This window comes from Cebus imitator, unplaced genomic scaffold (assembly GCF_001604975.1).
Source record: "Cebus imitator isolate Cc_AM_T3 unplaced genomic scaffold, Cebus_imitator-1.0 Scaffold190, whole genome shotgun sequence".
NCBI lineage: Eukaryota > Metazoa > Chordata > Mammalia > Primates > Cebidae > Cebus > Cebus imitator.
The window spans coordinates 1,522,210-1,545,613 of record NW_016107505.1 but is presented as its reverse complement, the minus strand read 5'-3'; the positions used below and the strand labels follow the sequence as shown (position 1 = coordinate 1,545,613).

At 37.3% G+C, this 23,404-nt stretch overlaps 1 protein-coding gene across 4 annotated transcripts in view; it reads left to right on the top strand.

The window, feature by feature from the left end:
* Positions 1-16,603, top strand: part of ZNF667 (zinc finger protein 667) — a 35,929-nt gene extending 19,326 nt beyond the window's left edge. For all 4 annotated transcript variants that reach the window (XM_037745034.1, XM_037745035.1, XM_017546650.2 and 1 more), the window contains one exon: positions 14,079-16,603. In XM_037745034.1, coding sequence (XP_037600962.1) covers positions 14,079-15,658 — 1,580 coding nt within the window. In that variant the 3' untranslated portion in view covers positions 15,659-16,603. The remainder of the gene's footprint in view (positions 1-14,078) is intronic.
* The last annotated feature ends 6,801 nt before the right edge of the window (positions 16,604-23,404 follow it).

Below are 23,404 nucleotides of genomic sequence, written 5' to 3'. Positions count from 1 at the left end.
GATTGTAGGTGATTATAGATGATATTAATCTCATTCATGAAGGCTTCACCTTCATGATTTAAGTACCTTCCAAAGGCTGCACCTCCTAATAGCATTACCTTAGAGGGTACGATTTCAGCATAGGAATTTGGGGAGACACAAATGGTCAATCCATTGCAGTATAGAAGCAGGCTTTCTGCATAAGAGCTCACGTGATTGTGAGGGGGCAATCTCCTTTAAGAGATTATTTGTGTGCCTCTCCCACTGAAAGGCCCCAGGCCTATGCAGAGAATTCAAGTTTCTTTAGTATGAGTCCTACAGGAAGAAAAAGCAACAGTTTATAAGTCCTTACTAGGTGTCAGGCACTCTTCTAAGTACAGGGTCTTCCTCCCAGCAACCCAATAAGGTGAATCTTCTTGTTAACCCCACTTTATAGATAAGCAGACTTAGGCCCAAAGAGATTTGGTGACTTGCCCAAGGTCACCCAGCTAGGAAGGAGCAGCAGAGGAGGGTTTGAGGCCTAGCCTCTGCCTGTTTCCAGAAGCTCAGCTTTCCACACCCTTATGCCCACCTATCCCCCTGCATCTCTGCTTTCATATTTGCCTTCAGAGAAGGTGTATGCTGGCCTTTCTGACAACACCAATAACATTCAAATTTGCATTTTTGTCATTCCTTTAAAAATTTTTTTTACCTCTTTTCTCCAAGTATTCTTTTCAGCTACTTTTCAAGGATTAATTTACAAATAGATTCCTGTTTGGTTGGCCAAGTTATACATTTTGTGTGTTTGTTTCTTTAAGTAGCATTCATTGAGTTTCTTCTTGGATGGGATGCTTCATCTAGGAGCTAGGGATGAACATTTAGGTGTAGGCTGGGAGAAAACGGCACTACCTCGAGCATCTGGCTTTGGTGACCTCCAGGGTTTGAGAGTGTGTAGTAAGAAGCCAGCCAGATGGCAGCAGAGTGCAAAAAGAAGGACCCATCTTAATTTCAACATGAAAAAATATCCTTTATTAAAATACCATTTTTAAGTTCAGAAGAAATTTAGTCATATGAAGTTTAAAAAAAGGAAAAGGCAAAAACAGTTACATATCGTTATCCCTGGTAAGTCTATTTTATGAAATTGGATTTCATGGTTATTATAAAGTTTATATATTTCTGCTTTTTTCACATTTTGTTGTAATAGTAATGTTCTATGTTACCAGTCTCTCATGTCGTACTTTCCATTTAGATTCTAATTTATTATTATTAACATCAGCATATCTGCATAAGTGCTTTTACCTGTTTTCTGTAGTACTGAGTCACATTGTGGGAGCTCTAGATACTTCTGAATTACTTTGCAGAAGAATTGTCAAATCACCAGCCCCCAATAAAAAAACTAGGCACTAGGTCTTTATCTAGTAGACAACATTTCTCAGAATTGCGAGGTTTCACAATTGTGAAATTTCACAAATTGTGGGTATGTTGTCGCAATTTGTTGCTGGAGGAATGAAGTGTGGCCTGTGTGACTACACAGACACAGCTCCTGAAAGCTGTGACCAGTTTCCTCCTGACTTTGCCCCATTTCCCTTTGCACTCTTTACTTTGATTCCTTTTTCTGTAATAAATCATAGCAATGACTACAACTTAAAAAGGAGAATTATCAAATCAACACCGTCAATAGCAATGGGGTTTGATTTTCATACTCACTAGTATTGGATATTGCCATTAAAATGTTTCTCTTAATTTAGTAAAATAAATTAATGCACTCATCATTTATTGAGAACATACTTTGTGCAGGTTCTATGTAAAAGCCTGTAAGTCAGCATCTCATTTAACCTTCACAACACTCTGACATTCCCAAGTGACAGATGAGGGTTGAGTCTTAGAAATGTTAAATAACTTGCCCAGAATCTCCTGTCCAGGAGATGCAGTAGCAAGGTTTGAAGCCTTGGCAGTTTGCCTTTTTAAATTTTTTTCTCTTTAATTTTTACAGGTATATAGAAGGTATATATAAATGTTAATATTTACAGGGTACATAGGTTGTTTCAATACAGGCATATAATGTGTAAGAATCACATCAGGGTATATAAGGTACTATCACCTCAAGCTTTTATTGTTCTGTTGCAAACATTCCTATTGTACTCCCTCAGTTATTTTAAAATGCACAACAATGCATTGCTGCCTGTATTCACCCTGTTGTGCTATCAAATTGTAGATTATATTTATTGCATCTAACTATATTTTTGTACCCATTAACCATCCCCTTTTTTCCGTCTCCCCTTCCCAGCCTCTGGTAACCATCCTTCTACTCTCATATCCATGAATTAAATTGTTTTAATTTTTAGCTCTCACAAATGAGAATCTGTGAAGGTTGTCTTTCTGTGTCTGGCTTATATCACTTAATGTCTTTGAGTTCCATCCATGTTCTTGCAGATTACAGGATCTCATCCTTTTTTATGGCTAAATACTACTCCGTGACTGTATTGATGGTCATGTGGCTATTGTGAATAGTGCTGTAATAAACATGGAAATGCAGAGATGTTTTTGATATACGAATTTATTTTTTGGGGGGGAATACACCAAGCAGCGGAAGGATTGCTGAATCATACACTAGTTGTGTTTTTAGTTTTTTGAGGAACCTCACCATAGTGTTCTCAGTAGTGTCTGTACTAATTTACATTCCCACAGAGTATGAGGGTTTCTCTTTCTCCATATCCTCACCAGCATTTGTTGTTGCCTGCTTTGGGATAAAAGTCATTTTAACTGGGGTGAGATGATACCATGTAATTTTGATTTCCATTTTTCCAATGATCAGTGATGTTGAGCACTTTTTCATATGCCTGTTTGCCATTTGTATGTGTTCTTTTGAGAAATGTCTAGTCAGATCTTTTGTCCATTTTTAATTGGATTATGGTATTTTTTTTCCTATAGAGTTGTTTGAGCTTCTTATGTATTCTGTGGTTATCAATCCCTTGTCAGATGGGTAGTTTGCAAATATTTTCTCCCATTCTGTCTCTTCACTTTGTTGATTGTTTCCTTTGCTGTGCCCAAGCTTTTTAACTTGATATGATTCTATTAGTCCATTTTTAGTTTCATTGCCTGTGTTTGTGGGATATTACTCGATAAATCTTTGCCCCCAATGTCCTAGAGACTTTTGCCAGTGTTTTGTTTTAGTAGTTTCATTGTTCTGGTCTTAGATTTGTCTTTGTTCCATTTTGCTTTGATTTTTGCATATGGCAGGAGATAGGGATCTAGTGTCTTCTGCATGTGGATATCCAGTTTTCTCAGCACTATTTATTGAAGAGACTGTCCCTTCCCCAATGTATATTTGTAATATCTTTGTTGAAAATGAGTTGACTGTAGATGTATGGATTTATTTCTGGGTTCCCTATTCTGTTCCAATGGTCTGTGTGTATGTTTTCATCCCAGTACCATGCTGTTTTTGGTTGCTTTCGCTCTGTATTGTAATTTGAACTTAGGTAATATGATTCCTACAGTTTTATTCTTTTTGCTCAGGATGGCTTTGGCTATTCTGGGTCTTTTCTGGTTCCTTATAAATTTTAGGATTATTTTTCTATTCCTGTGAGGAATGTCTCTGGTATTTTGATAGGGATTGCATTTAATCTGTAGATGAATTTGTGTAGTATGGACATTTTACTAATAATTATTCTTCAAATCCATGTGCATGGACTATCTTTCCATATTTTTGTGTCCTCATCAATGTCTTGCATCAGGGTTTTGTAGCTTTCACTGTAGAGTTCTTTCACTGTAGGTATTGTAAATAGGATTACTTGATTTCTTTTTCAGATATATAGAAATATATCTGAAAATATAGAAATAGAAATATAGAAATGGTGCTGGATTTTTATGTTGATTTCGTATCCTGCAACTTTACTAAAATTATCAGTTCTAATAGTTTCTAGGTGGAGTTTTTATGATTTTCCAACTAAAAGATCATATCATCTGCAAAGAAGGATAATTTGATGTCTTCCTTTCCAACTTGGATCTGTTTATTGGATGCTGTTTATTTCTTTCTTTTTTCTGCTATAGCTAGGACTTCCACTGCTATGTTGAATGCTGAATAACAGTTATGAAAGTGGACATTCTTTTCATGTTCCTGATCTTAGAGGAAAGCCTTTCAAGTTTTTTTCCATTCAGTATACTAGCCATGGATTTGTTATATATGTCTTTTATTATGTTGAAGAATGTTCCTCGGTACCCAGTTTTTTAAAGATCATGTCATGAAGGGACGTTAAATTGTATCAAATGCTTTTCAGCATCAACTGAAGTGATCATATATTTTTTTGTCCTTCATTCTGTTTATATATATATTATTGATTTGCATATGTTGAAGCATCCGTGCATTCCTGGGATGAATCCCTCTTGTTCATGATGAATGATCTCTTTAATGTGTTGTTGGATTCAGTTTGCTAGTATTTTGTGGAAGATTCTTGTATTAATATTCATGAAAGATATTGGCCTGTAGATCTCCTTTTTATTTTGATAGGGTAATACTGGCCTTGTAGAATGAGTTTGGAAGTTTTTTGGGATAGTTTGAGTAGGACAGGTATTAGTTTTTCTTTAAATATTTGGTTAAACTTGGCTGGGCACGGTGGCTCACACCTGTAATCCCAGCACTTTGAGAGGCTGAGGTAGATAGATCACCTGAGGTCGGGAATTTGAGACCAGCCTAACCAACATGTAGAAACCCTGTCTCTACTAAAAATACGTAATTAGCTCGGCATGGTGGTGCATGCCTTTAATCCCAGCTCCTTGGAAGGCTGAGGCAGGAGAACCACTTGAACCGAGGAGGCAGAGATTGTGGTGAGCCGAGATCCCACCATTGCACTCCAGCCTGGGCAACAAGAGCAAAACTCCATCTCCAAAAAAAAATTTTTTTTGGTAAAACTCAACAGCGAAGCTATCAGGTCCTGGACATTTCTTTGTTGGGAGATTTTATTACAGGTTCAGTCTCATTGTTTGTTATTGCTCTGTTCAGGTTTTGGATGTCTTCATGATTCAGTCTTGGTAGGTTGTATGCATCTAGGAATTTATCTATTTCTTCTAGGTTTTCTAATGTATTGACCTAGATTGCTCATAGTAGTCTCTAATGATCCTTTGAGTTTCTGTACTGTCAGTTGTAATCACTCCTTTTGCATCTCTGGTTTTATTTATTTCGGTCTCATCTCCATTTTTCTTAATCTGCTTGAAAGCTTGTCAATTCTGTGTACCTTTTTGAAAAAATTTCATTTTGTTGATATTTTGTCGTTTTTTAATTTAAATTTCATTTCTCTTTGCTCTGATCCTTATTATTTTTTTCTGCTAATTTGGGGTTTGGTTTGTTTTTTCTAGTTTTTTTAAGATGCATCATTAGGTTATTTAAAGTTTTTCTACTTTTTTGGTATAGGCGTTTACTGTTACAAAATCTCTTCATCCCGCTTTTGCTATATCCCATAGGTTACAGCATGTTTTCATATGTTGTGTTTTCATTATCATTTGTTTTAAGGAATTTTTAAATTTTAATTGAGAAATTTTTTCAGGCTGGGCGTGGTGGCTCGCACCTGTAATTCCAGTACTTTGGGAGGCTGAGGAAGGCAATCACCTGAGGTCAGGAGTTTGAGACTACCCTGGCCACCATGGCAAAACCCCATCTCTACTAAAAATACAAAAATTAGCCCAGCATGGTGGTGGGTCACTGTAATCCCAGCTACTCNTTTGGGAGGCCGAGGCGGGTGGATCACGAGGTCAAGAGATCGAGACCATCCTGGTCAACATGGTGAAACCCCGTCTCTACAAAAAATATAAAAAAATTAGCTGGACGCAGTGGTAGCTGCCTGTAATTCCAGCTACTCGGGAGTCTGAGGCAGGAGAATCACTTGAACAATGGGAGGCAGAGGTTGCAGTGAGCCCAGATTGCGCCATTGCACTCCAGCCTAGGCAACAAGAGCAAAACTCTATCTCAAAAAAAAAAAATTTATTGACTCACTGGTCATTCAGGATTATATTAATTTCAATGTGTGTGTATACTTTCCAAAGTTCTTCTCATTGTTGATTTCTAGTTTTGTTCCATTGTGGTCAGAGAAGATACTTAGTGTGATTTCAATTTGAGAGATTTTTTTTTCTTGAGACAGAGTCTTGTTCTGTCACTACTCACTGCACCCTCAACTTTCTAGGCTCAAGCAATACTCCCACCTTGGCCTACTGAGTGGCTGGGACTACAGGCATGCGCCCCCATGCCTGGTTAATTTTTATATTTTTTTAAAAGATGGAATTTCACCATGGTGCCCAGGCTGGTCTTGAACTATTGAGCTCAAGCAATCCACCCACCTCAGCCTCCCAAAGTGCTGAGATTACAGTTGTGAACCACTGCAACCAGCTTTTTTTGAGTTTTTAAGACTTGTCTTGTATCCTAATATGTTATGGTCTATACTTGAGAATTATCCATGTGCTGAGGAGAATGTGTAACCTGTAGTCATTGGATGAAATTGTCTGTAAATATCTATTAGGTCCATTAGGTCCGATGTTTCTTTGTTGATTTTCTGTCTGGATGATTTGTGCAGTGCTGAAAATGAAGTAATTAAGTCTCCAACAATTATTGTATTGGGGTCTATCTCTCTCTCTCTTTAGCTCTGAAAATACTTGATTTATGTATCTGGCTGTTCCATTGTTGGGTGTGTATATATTTACAATTGTTATATCCTTTTGCTGAATTGTTCCCTTTAGCATTATATGACTTTCTTTGTATCTTTCTATACTTTTTGTCTTAAGCTCTAAGTATAGCTGCTCCTGCTCTATTTTGGTTTTCATTTGCATGGGATTTTTCTTCTCTCCCTTTATTTTTAGTCTATGTGTGTTTCTTATAGGGAAAGCATGTTTCTTGTTGGGAATAGATCTTTGGATCCTTTTTAAAATTCATGCAGCCATTATGTGGCTTTTGATTGGAGATTAGTCTATGTTCATTTAATATTTGTAAGGAAGGACCTACTACTGACATTTTGCTATTTGTTTTGGTTGTTTTGTGGCCTTTTCTTTTTCCTTCTTGTCTTCCTTTTTGTGAAAGTGATTTCCTCTGATGGTATGTTTTAATTTCTTGAATTATATTTTTGTGTATCTCTTATATATTTTTTTATTTAGCATGAGGCTTGTAAATAACATCTTATAACCCATTAATTTAAACTGGTGACAGTTTAACAAAAACAAACCAAGAAGCAAAGAGCAAAATTAATAAAAACTTTATACTTTAACTTCATCTCCCCTGCTTTTTAACTTTTTGTTGTTTATATTATAATACTGTGTGTGTCATAAGTTGTTGTAGTTGCCATTTTTTATCAGTCCATCTTTTAGTCCTCCTAAGATATGAGTAGTTTACACATCACAATTACAGTGTTACAATATTTTGTATTTATCTGTGCACTTACTATTAATAGTAAGTTTTGTGTGTTCGGATGATTTCTTACTGCTCATTAACATTTTCTTTCAGATTGATGAACTCCCTATAGTGTTTCATGTAGGATAGGTCTGGTGTTGATAAAATCTGTCAGCTTTTGTTTATCTAGGAAAGTTTTTATTTCTCCTTGATGTTTGAAGGGCATTTTCACTGGATATAATATTCCAGGATAAAGGTTTTTGTTTTCTTCAGCACTTTAAATATATCATAATTCTCTCTCCTGGCCTATAAGGTTTCCACTGAGCAATCTGCTGCCAGATGTATTAGAGTTCCTCTGTATGTTATTTGTTTCTTTTCTCTTGCTGCTTTTAGGGTCATGTCTTTATCCCTGACGTTTAGGAGTTTATTAAATTATCTAAGATGGCCTCCTCTGGATTAAAGTTGCTTGGTGTTCTATAACCTACTTGTACTTGAATTTTGACATCCTTCTCTACATTTGGAAAGTTCTCTGTTACTATCTCTGAATACACTTTCTACTCCAGTCTCTCTACTTTCTGTTTAAGGCCACTAACTCCTAGATACACCCTTTTGGGACTATTTACTAGATCTTGTAGGCATGCTTCCTTATTATTCATTCCTTTGACTCCTTTAACTGACTATTTTCAAATAGCCTGTCATCAAGCTCACTAATTATTTCTTCTGCTTGATCAATTCTGCTGTTGAGAGACTCTGATGTATTCTTCAGTTTGTCAGTTGAATTTTTCAGCTCCAGAATTTCTGCTTCTTTTTAATTATTTCAATCTCTTTTTAAAATTTATCTGATAGGATTCTGAATTCCTGCTCTGTGTTATCTTGGATTTTGTTGAGCTTCCTCAAAATGGCACGCACGTGTGTGTGTGTGTGTGTCTTTGAAACAGAGTTTCTCTCTGTCCCCCAGGCTGGAGTACAGTGGCTTGATCTCAGCCCACTGCAACCTCTACCTCCTGGGTTCAAGCGATTCTCATACCTCAGCCTCCTGAGCAGCTGGGATTATAGGGGTGTCCCACTATGCCCAGTTAATTTTTTTGATTTTTAGTAGAGACGGGGTTTCACCATGTTGGTCAGGCTGGTCTCGAATTCCTGACCTTAGATGATCCACCCAGCTCAGCCTCCCAAAGTGCTGGAATTATAGGCATGAGCCACCATGCCTGGCCAAGATAGCTATTTTGAATTATCTGTCTGAATGATCACATTATCTCTGTCACGCCAGAATTGGGCACTGATGCCTTATTTAGTTCATTTGGTAAGGTCATCTTTTCCTGGATGGTCATGATGCTTATGGATGTTTGTCAGTATCTGGTCATTGATGAGTTAGGTATTCTTATCTTTGTAGTCTGGGCTTGTCCTGGTCCTTCCAGAGAAGACTTTCCATGTATTCAAAGGTGCTAGGGTGTGTCTTTGTTTGTTGCAGCCATATTTGCATTAGAGTCACCCCATGACCAGTAACTCTGTGACTTTTGTAGACTCACAGATGTACTGTCTTGGTGGTCTTTGGTAGGATCCAAGAGAATTCCCTAGATTACCAGGAAGTCTTATTCTTTTCCCTTACTTTCCCTGAATGAATGGAGTCTCTCTCTCTCTGTGCTGAGCTGCCTAGAGTTGGGAAAGGGGTGATACAAACACTCCCATGACCACCACCACTGGGACTGTGCTGGGTCCAACCCAAAGCCAGCATAGTACTCATTGTTGCCCAAGGCCTGTGGCTGCTGCTGTCTGGCTACCACGGATGTTTATTCAAGGCCCAAGAGGTCTTAATTTATCAGGTGGTAAATTCTTCCAGACCCGTCTTTCCCTTCCAGGCAACAAGTTGCCTTGTGGCCCAGGGTAGGTCTAGAAACCTTGTCCAGGAGCTATGGCCTAGAATGAGGCCTTCAGGACACTGCTTGTTACTTTATTTTACTGTGGTTGAGCTAATATCCAAGTTGCAAAACAATGTCCGTTTTACTCTTCCCTCTTCTCCTGGAGCTGCCAGCTGTGCTGCCTGGAGTTGGGAGAGAGTTGATACAAACACTCTCTTGGCCACCCTAGCTGATGTGTCACTAGTGTGTCATGTGTCACTGGGTAGCATGTACCCCAAGTCCACTGGTTCTGAGCGAAGCACAGCACTAGGACTTGCCCAGAAATTACAGTCCTTGTGGCCGAGACTGCCTTTCACATTTACTTAGGACACCAGAGTGTTTTAGTCTGTGGTGGAGGTACTTGCTGGAACTCAAGTTTCCACCACTGTGGTGGACAATTCCTCTCAGGCTAGATCTGATCTAAATGCTTCCTCTGAGGGTGCTGGCCAAATTCTGCCCCATGTTGCTTTCTGCTGTGACAAGGCAACACTGAGTTCTAATGCAAAGTCTCACAATCACTCCATTCTTCCTCCTCCAAACACACAGATTCTCTCTTGTTGCCATGCTGCACTGCCAGGCATTGGGGGAGGGATGGTGCAGGCAAATTATGACTATCTTTTCTACCCTCGTCAGTAACTCTTTCTTTGACAGTGCCTCTTTCTTTGAATACGATGTTAAAACCAGATACTTTGATTGCTCACCTAATTTTTGGCTCCTATGAAAGTGCTTTCTTGTGTGGATAGTTGTTCAATTTGGTGTTACTGCAGAGGGGACAATTGCTGGAGGGCTCTGTTTAGCCATGTGGCTCCTCTGCTTTCTTCTTTTTCGTTGTTGTTTTGTTTGTTTATTTGTTTTTTGAGATGGAGTCTCACTCTGTTGCCCAGGCTGGAGTTCATTGGCCCAATCTTGACTCACTGCAATCTCTACCTCCCAGATTCAAGCAATTCTTGTGCCTCAACCTGAGTAGCTAGAATTACAGGCGTGCGCCACCACTCCTGGCTAATTTTTGTATTTTTAGTAGAGACAGGGTTTTACCATGTTGGCCAAACTCATCTCGAAATCCAGACCTCATGATCTGCCCACGTCAGTCTCCCAAGGTGCTGGGATTACAGGCGTGAGCCACCATGTTTGTTTGTTTTTTTAAGGAGACAGGGTCTTCTGTTACCCAGGCTGGAGTGTGTGGTGCAGTCATGGCTCACTGCAGCCTTAGACTCCTGGGCTCAAGTAGTTCTCCTGCCTCAGCCTCCCAAGTACCAGTTTGTTTCTTGAGCCCTTGTGGATAGAGTGTATATCCGCATTGGTTTACCCATACTGGATAGGCCATAAATTGTTCTTGTAGATTTACTAACATTTGTTTTCTGTTTTTCTTATTCTTGTGAATTATTTTTCATGATCTTTCCGTTTTTATCTAGCAGTGACTTTGATTTTTATTTTCTGATTGTATAGTGAGCTTTCATATAGAAAATGCATTAACCATTTGACATTACATTTTACTTCAAATATTTCCCTATTCTTTCCTAAGACTTTTTGTTTCACTTACCTCTTATTTTTGTTATATGAAAGTTTTTTCATTTTTGTGTGATTGGAAGTGTTGGCATTCATATTGTAATTTTTCTTTTTATTTCCATAGTTAGAAATCCATCTAGTTTCTAAAATTTGGGGTATCTTTCATATTATCTTACTTTGTTTTTAATGATTGTGTACTTTCATATTGAACTAATGCACCTGGGATTAATTTTGGCATACGGTGTGGTTTAAGTACTTAGACATTGAAGATGGGGAGATGGGCTGAGGGGATATGTTAGTATTCCACACTGGAAGGAACAAAGGAAGGTACAAAGATAAAGGAAGGGAAGCTAAGAGTTTTAGGAAAATGTGAGTGGGAGAAGCAGCTTAATTGATGTGACTTAATGGAATGTGGGGTGGGAAGGAGTATAGGATGAATCCACAATCGGATGAATTTCTTGTTTTGCTGATGCTGCTAGCTTCACTGTAAACATTTCCATTATCTTCCTGTGTTAATTCCTTATTTTGTCTGGTTATTTTGTGGAATTTCTACTAATAATAATTATAATGGCAGCCACTACCAGTTATTAAGCAACTGCAGATCCACAAAGCTTTCTCTAGAACCCTTGAAGCAAGATGTGTTTTACAATTCAGAATTGTACAGATTTTAGGAAGGTAAACAGGTCACATCCTAAATGTGACATAACATACTCCGTATACTATATGTGACATAACATAACTCCAGCAGGGGCTGGAGCAGCACCCCAAAATCAAACACATGGAGGTAGCTACAAAGACAAATGACTAGACTTCCTAAGAGCAATAAATGGAGGCTATGAATAGCCTCATTACATTTCATATGGGGTTTCACTCCAAATGTCCAAACATTCCAAAAGGAAAGAAAGCTTTGGTTCTCAGCTTTTTGAATACTGGAATGGCAGATTAAGTCATAGCATGTGCCAGAAAGTTTGCATATTATTTCCAATTCTCATGAAAACCTTGTGTGATAGGTGATTATATTTATATTTTAAAGGTAATATGCTTATGGTAATAAAGTTAACGAGTGTGTCACAAGGTTATGTAGTTAAATGAACATCACCTCTGTTAATCCAGTAATGTCTGCCTTTAAAGCACAGCTAGAAATAGAAATATAATGTGAGCCACATGTGTACTGAAAACATTTTTAGTATCCACATTAAAAGAAAAATTTAAAAACAGTGATATGGTTTGGATCTGTGTTCCATGTTGAAATCTCATGTTGAAACTTAATCCCCAATGTTGGAGGTGAGGTCTGGTGGGAGGTGATTGGATCATGGGGGTGGATTTCTCATGAATGGTTTGGCACCATTCCCTTGGTGATGTCTTAGCAATAGGGAGTGAGTTCTTACAAAAGCTGGTTGTTGTAATATGTGGCACCTCATCCACACTCTCTTTCTCCGTGTTTCACCACGTGATGTGCCTTCTCCTACTTTGTCTTTCACCACGAGTAAGAGCTCACTGAGGCCTCCCAAGAAGCCAAGAAGGTGCCAGCACCATGCTTGTACAGCCTGCAGAACTTTGAGCCAAATAAACCTATTTGTTTATAAATTACCCATTCAGGTATTTATTTATAGCAATACAAGAACTTCCTAACACAAACAGGTAAAATTAATTTTAGTAATATATTTATTTAACCTAATATATCCAACATATTATATCATATAACCTATATTTTTACAATGAGATATTTTACACTTCTTTTTGCAGTAAATCTTCACAATCTGGCATATATTTTATACTCATAGTATACCTTAAACCAGCCACATTTCAATTGTTCAGTAGCTACAAGTGACTAATGGCTACTATATTGGACAGCATAATTCTAAAGCCTCTGTTTATCATGCCACATTCACTCAGGCTGTATAGTCAGTTTGACACACAACTAGTTATTTTATATAATCTTGGACTTTTATACCCTATGCTACATTGGTCTGTTTTACTAAATAATAGATTTCTTCTTTTTAGCTTAATCTCCTACCTATTTTTCTGAGTTTTTTCCTGCTTCTTGCTAGTTTAAAGTCTTCTCCTTTTTAAATATCTAAATATAGTCATATGCTTCATAATGATGTTTCAGTCCAGTCAATAACAGACTACATATATGGCCATGGTTCTATGAGATCATAAAACTGTATTTTTACTGTAACTTTTCTACATTTACATATATTTAGATACACAAATACTTAGAGTGTTAAAACTGCCTACAGGATTCAATTCAGTAACATCGTGTACAGGTTTATAGCCTAAGAACAATAGGCTATATAATATATCATAGGTGTTTAGTTGGCAGTACTGTCTAGGTTTATGTAAATGTACTCTAAGATGTTTGCACAATGAGGAAATTGCCTGACAATGCATTTCTTACAACATATCCCATTGTTAAGCAACACATGACTGTACTCAATTCTAATTGTTACTAGTTCTTTTTAATTGGTCTTAAGAATACATTTTTTAAAATCTACAGCTTTATTGAGGTAAACATCATAAAAGTAACTATATCTGGAATATAATTAAATTATTTTGGCTAAATTTACAGAGTGTGTAACTATCAACATAATCCAGTTGTAGAACATTTTTATCGCTGCTATTAGATTCCTCATGCCCATTTACAGTTAATCCCCATTCCTACCTCGAGCCCCAGGCAACCACTTACCTTTTGTCTCTGTAGATTTGTCTTTTCTAGACATCTTCTCTAATAAACATATGTTTATCAAATTACCAACCTGTGGAGTTCATTGTGCAGTATATGGCATAAAAGTTATTCTACAAGGCCGGGCACGGTGGCTCAAGCCTGTAATCCCAGCACTGTGGGAGGCCGAGGCGGGTGGATCACGAGGTCAAGAGATTGAGACCATCCTGGTCAACATGGTGAAACCCCGTCTCTACTAAAAATACAAAAAATTAGCTGGGCATGGTGGCGCATGCCTGTAATCCCAGCGACTCAGGAGGCTGAGGCAGGAGAATTGCCTGAACCTGGGAGGCGGAGGTTGCAGTGAGCCGAGATCGCGTCATTGCACTCCAGCCTGGGTAACAAGAGCGAAACTCCGTCTCAAAAAAAAAAAAAAAAAAAGTTATTCTACAAATAAAATCTTGACTTACTCATTTTCAAATAGACTGTTCTGAATTCTGGTTATTAAATATCTCTGTACAGCCTTTAATATGGTCATCAAAACCATGATAAAACACTAAAAAGTTATTGTTTTGGTAATCATAACTTGTTATGATTAATAATGATAACTGCATTTATATTGTAGGATCTTCATTTTTTTTCAGCACAGGAAAGCAGAAACATTTAATTTCCTGTTGTCTTTCAGACTCGGGGTCTAAGGTTGAGACCAAGAAGTTACCTCCAAATCAATGCTACAAATCTGGGCAAAGAATCTGCCAGAAACCAGTTTCTGCACAACAAAAAGTTGCTACACGAAAGAGTGGCTGCAATCAAAATTTAGTCCTAATAAAACCTAAGACAGGGCATTCAGGGAAGAAACCTTTAAAATGTAATGACTGTGGTAAAACCTTTAGTCGAAGCTTCTCTCTTAAACTTCATCAGAACATTCATACTGGAGAGAAGCCGTTTGAATGCAGTAATTGTAGAAAAGCTTTCAGACAAATCTCATCCCTCATACTTCATCAGAGAATTCACAATGGAAAGAAAAGCCATGAATGTGATAAATGTGGGGAAAGCTTCAATCAAAGAACAACTTTTATTCTACATAGGAGAATTCATGATGGAAAGGAAACTCTTGACTGTGGGAAGGCCTTGAGTCAGTGTCAGTCTTTCAGTACACATCAGAAAACTCACATAGTTGGGAATGTCTGCCAGTGCAGAAAGTGCGGGAAAGCCTTCAGTCACATGTCATCCCTTTTACTTCATAAGAAAATTCATAATGGAAAGAAAACACATAAATATAATAAATGTGGGAGAGGCTTCAAAAAGAAATCAGTCTTTGTTATACATAAAAGAATTTACGCTGGAGAGAAAACCCCTGAAAGTGTGAAGGCCTTAAGTCAGAGTCTACAGCAAAGAAGTCACCATTTAGAGAATCCTTATAAATGCAGAAAATGTGGGAAATTCTTTAATAGGATTTCACCCCTTATGCTTCACCAGAGAATTCACACTTCAGAGAAACCATATAAATGTAATAAATGTGACAAGTTCTTCAGGCGGCTTTCAACCCTTATTCTGCATCTAAGAATTCATAATGGAGAAAAACCATACAAATGTAATAAATGTGAGAAGGTCTGCAATCGGCGTTCATCCCTTATTCAACATCAGAAAGTTCATACAAGGAAAAAGAAACTATTTGAGTGTAAGGAATGTGGGAAGATGTTTTCTGGAACTGCAAACCTTAAAATACATCAGAACATTCATTCTGAAGAGAAACCTTTCAAATGCAATAAATGTAGTAAAGTTTTTGGCCGCCAATCATTTCTTATTGAACATCAAAGAATTCATACTGGAGAAAAACCCTACCAGTGCGAGGAATGTGGAAAAGCCTTCAGTCACCGAATATCTCTCACTCGACATAAGAGAATTCATACTGAAGACAGACCCTATGAATGTGATCAGTGTGGGAAGGCCTTCAGCCAGAGTGCACACCTTGCCCAACATGAAAGAATTCACACTGGAGAGAAGCCATATACATGCAAAACATGTGGTAAAGCCTTTAGTCAGCGCACATCTCTTATTCTACATGAAAGAAGTCATACTGGAGAGAAACCCTATGAATGTAATGAATGTGGGAAGGCATTTAGTAGTGGGTCAGACCTTATTCGACATCAGAGAAGTCATTCTTCAGAGAAGCCATATGAATGTAGTAAATGTGGGAAGGCATATAGTCGGAGTTCATCCCTGATTCGACATCAGAATACACATGCTGAAGAAAAAGCCTAAAATTGTTTTAAATCTATCAAAGATATGGCAAATACGTCTTTGTCTATAATGTAAATTTTGTGTATATGGGACCTTTTGGTGATGTGTCCCACTTTGAAAGCCAAAGAGCAAAAGTCATTCATGATTTTGACCTCAGGATTTGAAATTAACTGAAGGAAACTCAGAAGTTTGGTCAGTCATTGTGAATGAAGACCATTTTTCATTTGATAAGAATTACTGGCCAGGCATGGTGGCTCACACCTGTAACCCAGCACTTTGAAAAGCTGAGGCGGACAGATCATAAGGTCAGGAGTTTGAGACCAGTCTGACCAACTGTTGAAACCCCATCTGTACTAAAAAATACAAAAATTAGCTGGGTGCAGTGGCGCGCACCTGTAATTCCAGCTACTAGAGAGGCTGGGGCAGGAGAATTGCTTGAGCCCAGGAGGTGGAGGTTGCAAGCTGAGATTGCACCACTGCACTCCAGCATAGGAGACAGAGCAAGACTCTGTGTCATAAATGTCAAATGATTATTGATATTTTACTTCCAACATAGTTTTAAAGATAATTCATTGATCACATATAACAAAGTAGAATTGTGAAGTCCATTATGGGCTTTGAGCCTGATTTATGGTCACAGAAAAAAGAATTTGAGTCTGTTTCTCAGATCTAGAACTATCAAATATAAGGAACTTCTCGACAAAACAGGGTGCCACTTTCAGCTGACACACTTGGGGGTGAGATAAAGAAAAGTGACTCTTTAGGTAGATAAAGGTATCACTCATAATGGTGTATAGCAGTAGATACCTTACTGTACCATCTCCATGGACATGAGGATATATGATCTTCATGGTTTGAACATCTAATATAGCTGAGGCAAGCCAACAGTAAAAGAACCAAGATACAGTGAAGAAGGCTGGGCATGGTGGCTCATGCCTGTAATCCCAGCACTTTGGGAGGCCAAGGTGGGCAGATCACCTGAGGTGAGGAGTTCAAGACCAGCCTGACCAACGTGGAGAAACCTCATCTCTACTAAATATACAAAATTAGCTGGGAGTGGTGGCACATGCCTATAATCCCAGCTACTTGGGACAGGGAGACTGAGGCAGGAGAATCGCTTGAACCTGGGATGCGGAGGTTGCAGTGAGCTGAGATTGTGCCATTGCACGCTAGCCTGGACAAAAAGAGCAAAACTTTGTCTCAAAAAACAAACAAAAAGATATAATGAAGAATGAGGATTTCGGAGCCAGGAGAAATTAGTATTGTTTTATGTGGAAATAAATCATCTATATTTATATGAATAAACATTGGTATTTTCATGTAACAATACTGGTATGCAATAAGTGATTGGTGTAGTATGAGTTATGGAGTGAATGTTTGTGTCCTCCCCCCCAAAATGTATTATGTTAAAGTCCTAACCATCAATGTGATAGTACTTGGAAATGAGGCATTTGGGAGGCAGTTAGTATTAGATGAGGTCATAAGGGTAAAGCCCTCATGATGGGATTAGTGCCTTTATAAGAGGAGACATCAGAAAGCCTGCTTCCTCTCTGTTCCATGTAAGGATGCAGCAAGAAGTCAGCTGTCTACAAAACAGGAAGAGAGCCCTAACAAGAATTTAACCATGCTGGCACCCTGTTCTCAGATTTCCAGGCTTTACAACTGTGAGAAGTAAATTGTTGCTTAAGCCACCCAGTCTATGATGTTTTGTTATAGTAGCCCAAGGTAATACATGGAGGGGAGACTCTAGATTTATATACTGGGTTCTTTTCCTGTCAGCAGTTCAACATGTGTAGTAGCTTTCAGTCTCTCTTTCCTGTTTGTGCAAAATATATAAGAAATAAAATCAGAGATCTTTTTTGTAATTGGATCGTATACAGGTGGGCTCTTCTGTGTAAGTTTTCTTTCTGTAAAAGCTATTTTTGAGAATACCTAAAGTTTGTTAAGGTTACTTTGTGGAATATACATGGGTGAGGTCATTCTAACTTTGACTACAACTAAGAAAACAACAATCCAAATTGTGAGGGGCGAGCATGCATACAGGATAGTACAACTAACTTCCCATTTAAACTTCTTTTGATTTGTAAAGCAAGCATAAAAATCCACCCCTTGGAGCAAATGGGTGAGCAAACAGCACAGAAGTAACTCATGGAGAAGCATGTCTTTTTCCTCCCTTTTCCACACATACCCTCTAGCTTGTTAATTCCTCTGCCAGTCTACCATACATGTCATTCCCAAATGAACTGTGACACACCTGAAGACTGGGGAGGAGCAAAAGGATGCCCTGCCCTCAGTCACATAGCTTCCTTAGGCTTATCTCATTGCCTATTGCATTTCTTGCTCCTCTTTGGACTTCAAGAGAGCATTAGAATGGCAATACATGATAAAGTTAAACTTAACTTGGAATTACTTGTGAGAATGGCATATCCTCACTTCTTTATTTCTGGCGTAGTCAAAAATACTCATTTCCTATATTTTTGTCTATTCTGTCCTATTCTTCAGCTCTTAAAGGCATTTGTGAAAGTGCCATAAAGGTAAAGTAACTTTGGGTTCATGTGTCCTCCCAACTACTTGGAACTTGGTTATATTCTAATAGGATAAACAATTTATTTAAATTATTTTGCATTACATGAATTTTAAAAATATATCCAAACTAAGAAGGAAATCAACTTTGTGGTTTTTTTAAAGTCCTGAAAACTTAACTGGCAGGAAAAATGTTTTATTCCTAGACTGTTGTAGGAGAGCCCATTATTAACGTATTTTGCTTTTAATAGATACCTATAGATTTCAAAGTTTCATTAGCAAACATTTTAGCTGCACATCTGTTGTGCATGTAGATACACTGGACCAATCACTACTAAATCCTGGGGATATGCAAACTAATAAGATACTGTTCTTGCCAACAGACACTTAGAGTTTACCAGGGAATTCAGGTAACAAATTATGGAAATCTGTATGAAGTGCATAGGTAGTACAGAGAAGAGGATGATAAACTTCATTGTGATGAAGGTATGGGGACAGGAATTGTTTTTGTAGATAGTATTAAAGGAAGAACATGAATTTATTAAGCACACAAAAGTTGGAAAGCTACTGAAGGCCAGGAGAAAATTACAGATTTTAGAATAATGGCAAACAGTAATAAGAGTATTATGTTCAGACTGCTGGGAAAAAATTTTTGAAGCAAGCCAGAGGGGGAAAAATTACACATAGAGGAAAAAGTTAAGAAAATTACAGCAGACTTAAAAGTATTACAGCCCCAAGGACAATGTAATGACATCTTTTAAGAGCTGAAAGAAAAAACATCTGTTTTCACAAAATGTTCATGAAACTCTTTCAAATTGATAGAGAAATACTCTCAGAGAAGACCTACTCTACAAGAAAAGTTCCTCAAACAAGGAATATGAAACACAACAGACACTTGGAGATACACAAATGAAGACGTGGCAACTGAATACATGAAGGTAATAACTTTAAAAACACAGTAACTGGCTGTCTTAGAATAAAAATGTACCATGTGTTTGCAGCATATAAAAGTAAAATATGACAGAAGCATAATGGGGAGAAAATGGGAATATATAAGATCTTAATGTGTTAATTTGTATATTATTTGAATGTATATTCCAATTAAGGATGTAAAGTAATAACCATTGAAAATGTTTAATGAGAAGTAAACAATAAGTTAATATAAAATAGAATCATTAAAAATGTTCATTTAGACTATAGAAGGCAAAAATTTAACAAAAACCAAAGAACAGATTGAACAATTAGGATAGAGTTAGCAAGATGGATAGATATGAATCTGTATATTTAAAAATATTAAATGTCAGTGATCTAAGTATACCAGTTAAAAATGCTTCTGTGAATGGTAAAGCAGTATCCAACTATATGCTGTCTACCAGAAACACACTGTAAATATAAAGCCATCGTTAAATTAAAAGTTAAATGGTGGGAAAAAGATACAACGTGTAAACATAAACAAAAAAGCAGAAATGACTGTATTATTATCAGATGAAGTAGACTTCAGAACAAGTACAATCAGGGATAAAAGTGAGATATCATAATGATAAAAGGGTCCATTTACTGGGAAAATTTATTTCTTATTTTGAGACAGAGTCTTGCTCTTGTCCCCCAGGCTGGAGTGCAATGGTGTGACCTTGGCTTATTGCAACCTCCGTCTCCTGGCTTCAAGTGATTCTCCTGCCTCAGCCTCCTGAGTAGCTGGAACTACAGGCACTATTAGCCATCATGCCTGGCTAATTTTTGTATTTTTAGTAGAGACAGGGTTTTACCACATTGGCCAGGATGGTGTCGAACTCCTGACCTCACGTGATCCGCCCACCTCAGCCTTCCAAAGTGCTGGGATTACAGATGTGAGCCACCACACCTGGCCAGGGAAATGTAATTCTAAATGAGTACACGTTGAATTGCAAAGGAAAAATGATAGAACTGATAAGAGAAAAAGACAAATTGACAATTGTCATTGGAGACTTCATTCCTCCTCTTGGTAATTAATAGAACAAGTAGACAAAAAATCTGTAAGGATATAGAAGACCTCAATAACATAATCAACCAGTTTGACCTAGTTGACATTTATTAATATAAAACATTACAAACAACCCAGGCAGGGTACAAATTCTTTTGAAGTGTTCATGAAACATTCACCAAGACAGAGTATAAATATTAATAAATTTAAAATGTTCTAAACTATATTCCTTGACTATAACAGAATTAAAGTCGCAGTAAACAAAGATATCTGAAAAGATTTGGAAGGTTTAAATTAAAAGTTCCATTTTTCTAATAGATATAAAACTAAATATTTCTTCAGTAAACCTTGTTAGCTTCCTTCAAGTATTTTTAAATTGTCAAATTATTTGCATAAAGTTCATAACATTCTTTTATTCATTTAATAACTATATCATTTGTAGTGATGCCACATCTGCCATACCAGATACTGATAACTTGTATAATGTCTTTTGTTCTTTAACAGTCTGCAATTTATTTGTTTCATTGACCTTCTCAAAAAAATCACCTTTTGTTTTTCAGGTTTCTATCTCATTAGCTTACATTCTGATTTTCGTTATTTCCATTCTTGTGTTAACTTTGGGTTTCATTGTTCTTCTTTTTCTAATTTGTTAGGTGAAAAATAGAGTCATTGATTTGAGTCATTTCTTTTTTAACATTGGCATTTAGTGCCACTGTATTTCTTTGTAAGTACTGTGGCATATCTCATGCATTTTGATATGCTTTGTTCTAAGTTTCATTCAACTAAAAATACTTATTTTTCTGTCTTATTTCTTCTTAGAAATATGGGTTACTGAAAAGTGTCCTCTTTTGGTCTAAATATTTGAGTGTTTTCTAGTTATTTTTCTGTTATTGATTTAAATCCATTCTGGTTAGAAAACTTATTTTGTATGACTTGAATCCTTTTCAATTTACTGATGTGTTTTAAGGTCTGGAATTATTGTCTGTCTGGGTGAATGTTCTGGGTTCATTTGAAAAGAATGTGTGTTTTACTCTTCTTGGGTCGAATAGTTTTACAAATATCAATTAGGTCAAGTTGGTGATAATGTTCTTTAAGTCTTCAATATCCTCACTATTTTTTCTATTTACATGTTCTATTGAGAGGTATGCTGAAACCTCCAATTACAGTTCTCAGTTTGTTTATTTCTCCTTGTAGTTCTTTCAGTTATTTCCCCAGTTTCAAGTAGTTTCTTCACATCCATATTCTGAACTGTACTCAGGTAAAAAATAGTGGAGGAACAACACACTATAGATGTCTAGATGCTTTTTTTTCCCCCTTTTCTGAGAGCTGTCTCCTCTCAAACTCTCTATGCTTGGAATTCAAGCCACCTTGATCTTCTTGACTCCCAGCTCCATCACTACTTCATGGAGATCTGTACCACAGCATGGAAACTCTGTGCAGTTACTTGGGGAAATCATAAGACTCACCTCATTTGTTTCTAATTTCTCAGCAATCATTATTTTATTGCCTGATGTCCAGTTTTTTAGTATTTCAGATAGGAGATTAAACTGTTACTCCATCTTTGACTCATTCTTTGACAAAGATGGAGTCCCTGTGACTCCATCTTTGCCAGAAGAGTAGATCTCAGATAAGCTTTTAGAGAGGGCAGTAATCACCAGGAATCTATGATTTTTAGTTTTTAAAATAATATTGCAATTAACATTCTTGTATATATGCTTTTGTAAATAAATTATTCGGTAAAAACATAGGCATATTTAACAGATATTACCAACTTGTCTTTTCTAATCCATCTACTATCTAGAGTGAAGTAGATGGATTCTTAGAGGAATTTTATGTATGTTTGTTCAGTGCTACCTGCATCTCCCCACTTTCCCACACAACTATCAGGATCTGTCCATGAAGTTTTTCAGATTTTCTTCCAAATTTTTCTCCATTATTCTGCTTTTGCCAGAGGGCAGAGAATACCAAAGATGCCAGCACATTGTTTTAGCATGAGCCTATTGTTTCTGTATTATATTTTCAAGTATTTGATACGAGGTGGTGCAACTTTCTCTTTCCATAATGCTGGCACATAATTCTTTTCATTTTGTTCAGTTTTAATGAAGAAGTGTTCTGTAATTTTGAGCCTACTGTTATTTATAAGATCTGTGAATGGCTGGAGTTTAAAATTTTTGAATGAAGTGAGCTTTTCCTGATCTACTTATTTATCAAAGGACAATGCTTTACACTAGCAGATAATTGGTTTAGCCCAGTGAATCTCAAACCTTAATGTGTACAGATCACCTGGAGATCTTGTAAAACTGCAGATTCTGAATGATTAAGTCTGAGTTAGGGCCCAAGATCCTGGAATTTTAACAAACTCTCAGGTGATGCTGATACTGTTATTCCATGGCCCAGACATTGAATAGCAAGGATTAGTCTTTAACTTGCGTTCTTGCACATCACTGGCAGTATTTTTTTTCCTCTATTACATGATAAACCATTTTTTAAAACCCATGCATTTCCTCCTTCCTCCTGTCACTCACACAACCCTCTGCAACTGTAATAATTGTTCAGAGATGCTTCCAAAGCCAGACTATTCAAAATGATGTTATGACTGCAATCAAGGTGCTGTTTATTTTGCCTTCCAGATACACTACTGCTTTACGAAAATTCTGTGCTCCTCAATGCAGCAGTAGTTTCTTTTGCCAGGATTCTCACCACATTTAGCAGCACCTCTTTGTGGAGTTTGAAGCTCAGAATTACATTGTTTTATCACTTTATTAAAGATGAAGCTTCTACATGCATTTCTTACTCCTGTGGCTTTAACTTGGTTTCAGAGAGACAAACAGAAACGACTTCATTTCATCTTGTTAAATTTAGAGGTTAGTAAATATTTTTAAAGGCTTCTCATACATATATCCAACCTTGTTTCCTTGTGGGAATACACCAGTCTACTACTCTGCTGTAGAGAATAGGATAAGAGAGTAGAAAAGTGAAGTTTCTTACCTGAAGGCCACAGTCTTTATAGATTAGATCTGCTTTCCTTTATCTCACTTTTCTGTGGGTTGTATCTCTGACACTTTCTGTGAGGGATGCCTTCTGTGGAGTGTCTTAAAAGGAACTCCCCTGAGTCGCCTGGCATGCTGGGTTCAGATGAGGCTAAACCAATTATTGTCACCACAGCCCTGGCCTTTTGTTGCTGGGGTTACTTTATTACACAGCCTTCTCTGGATTACCGTCAAGACAGCGTAATTATAAGCCACTTTGTGCTATGTCCATTTGACCCATATAAATGTATCTTA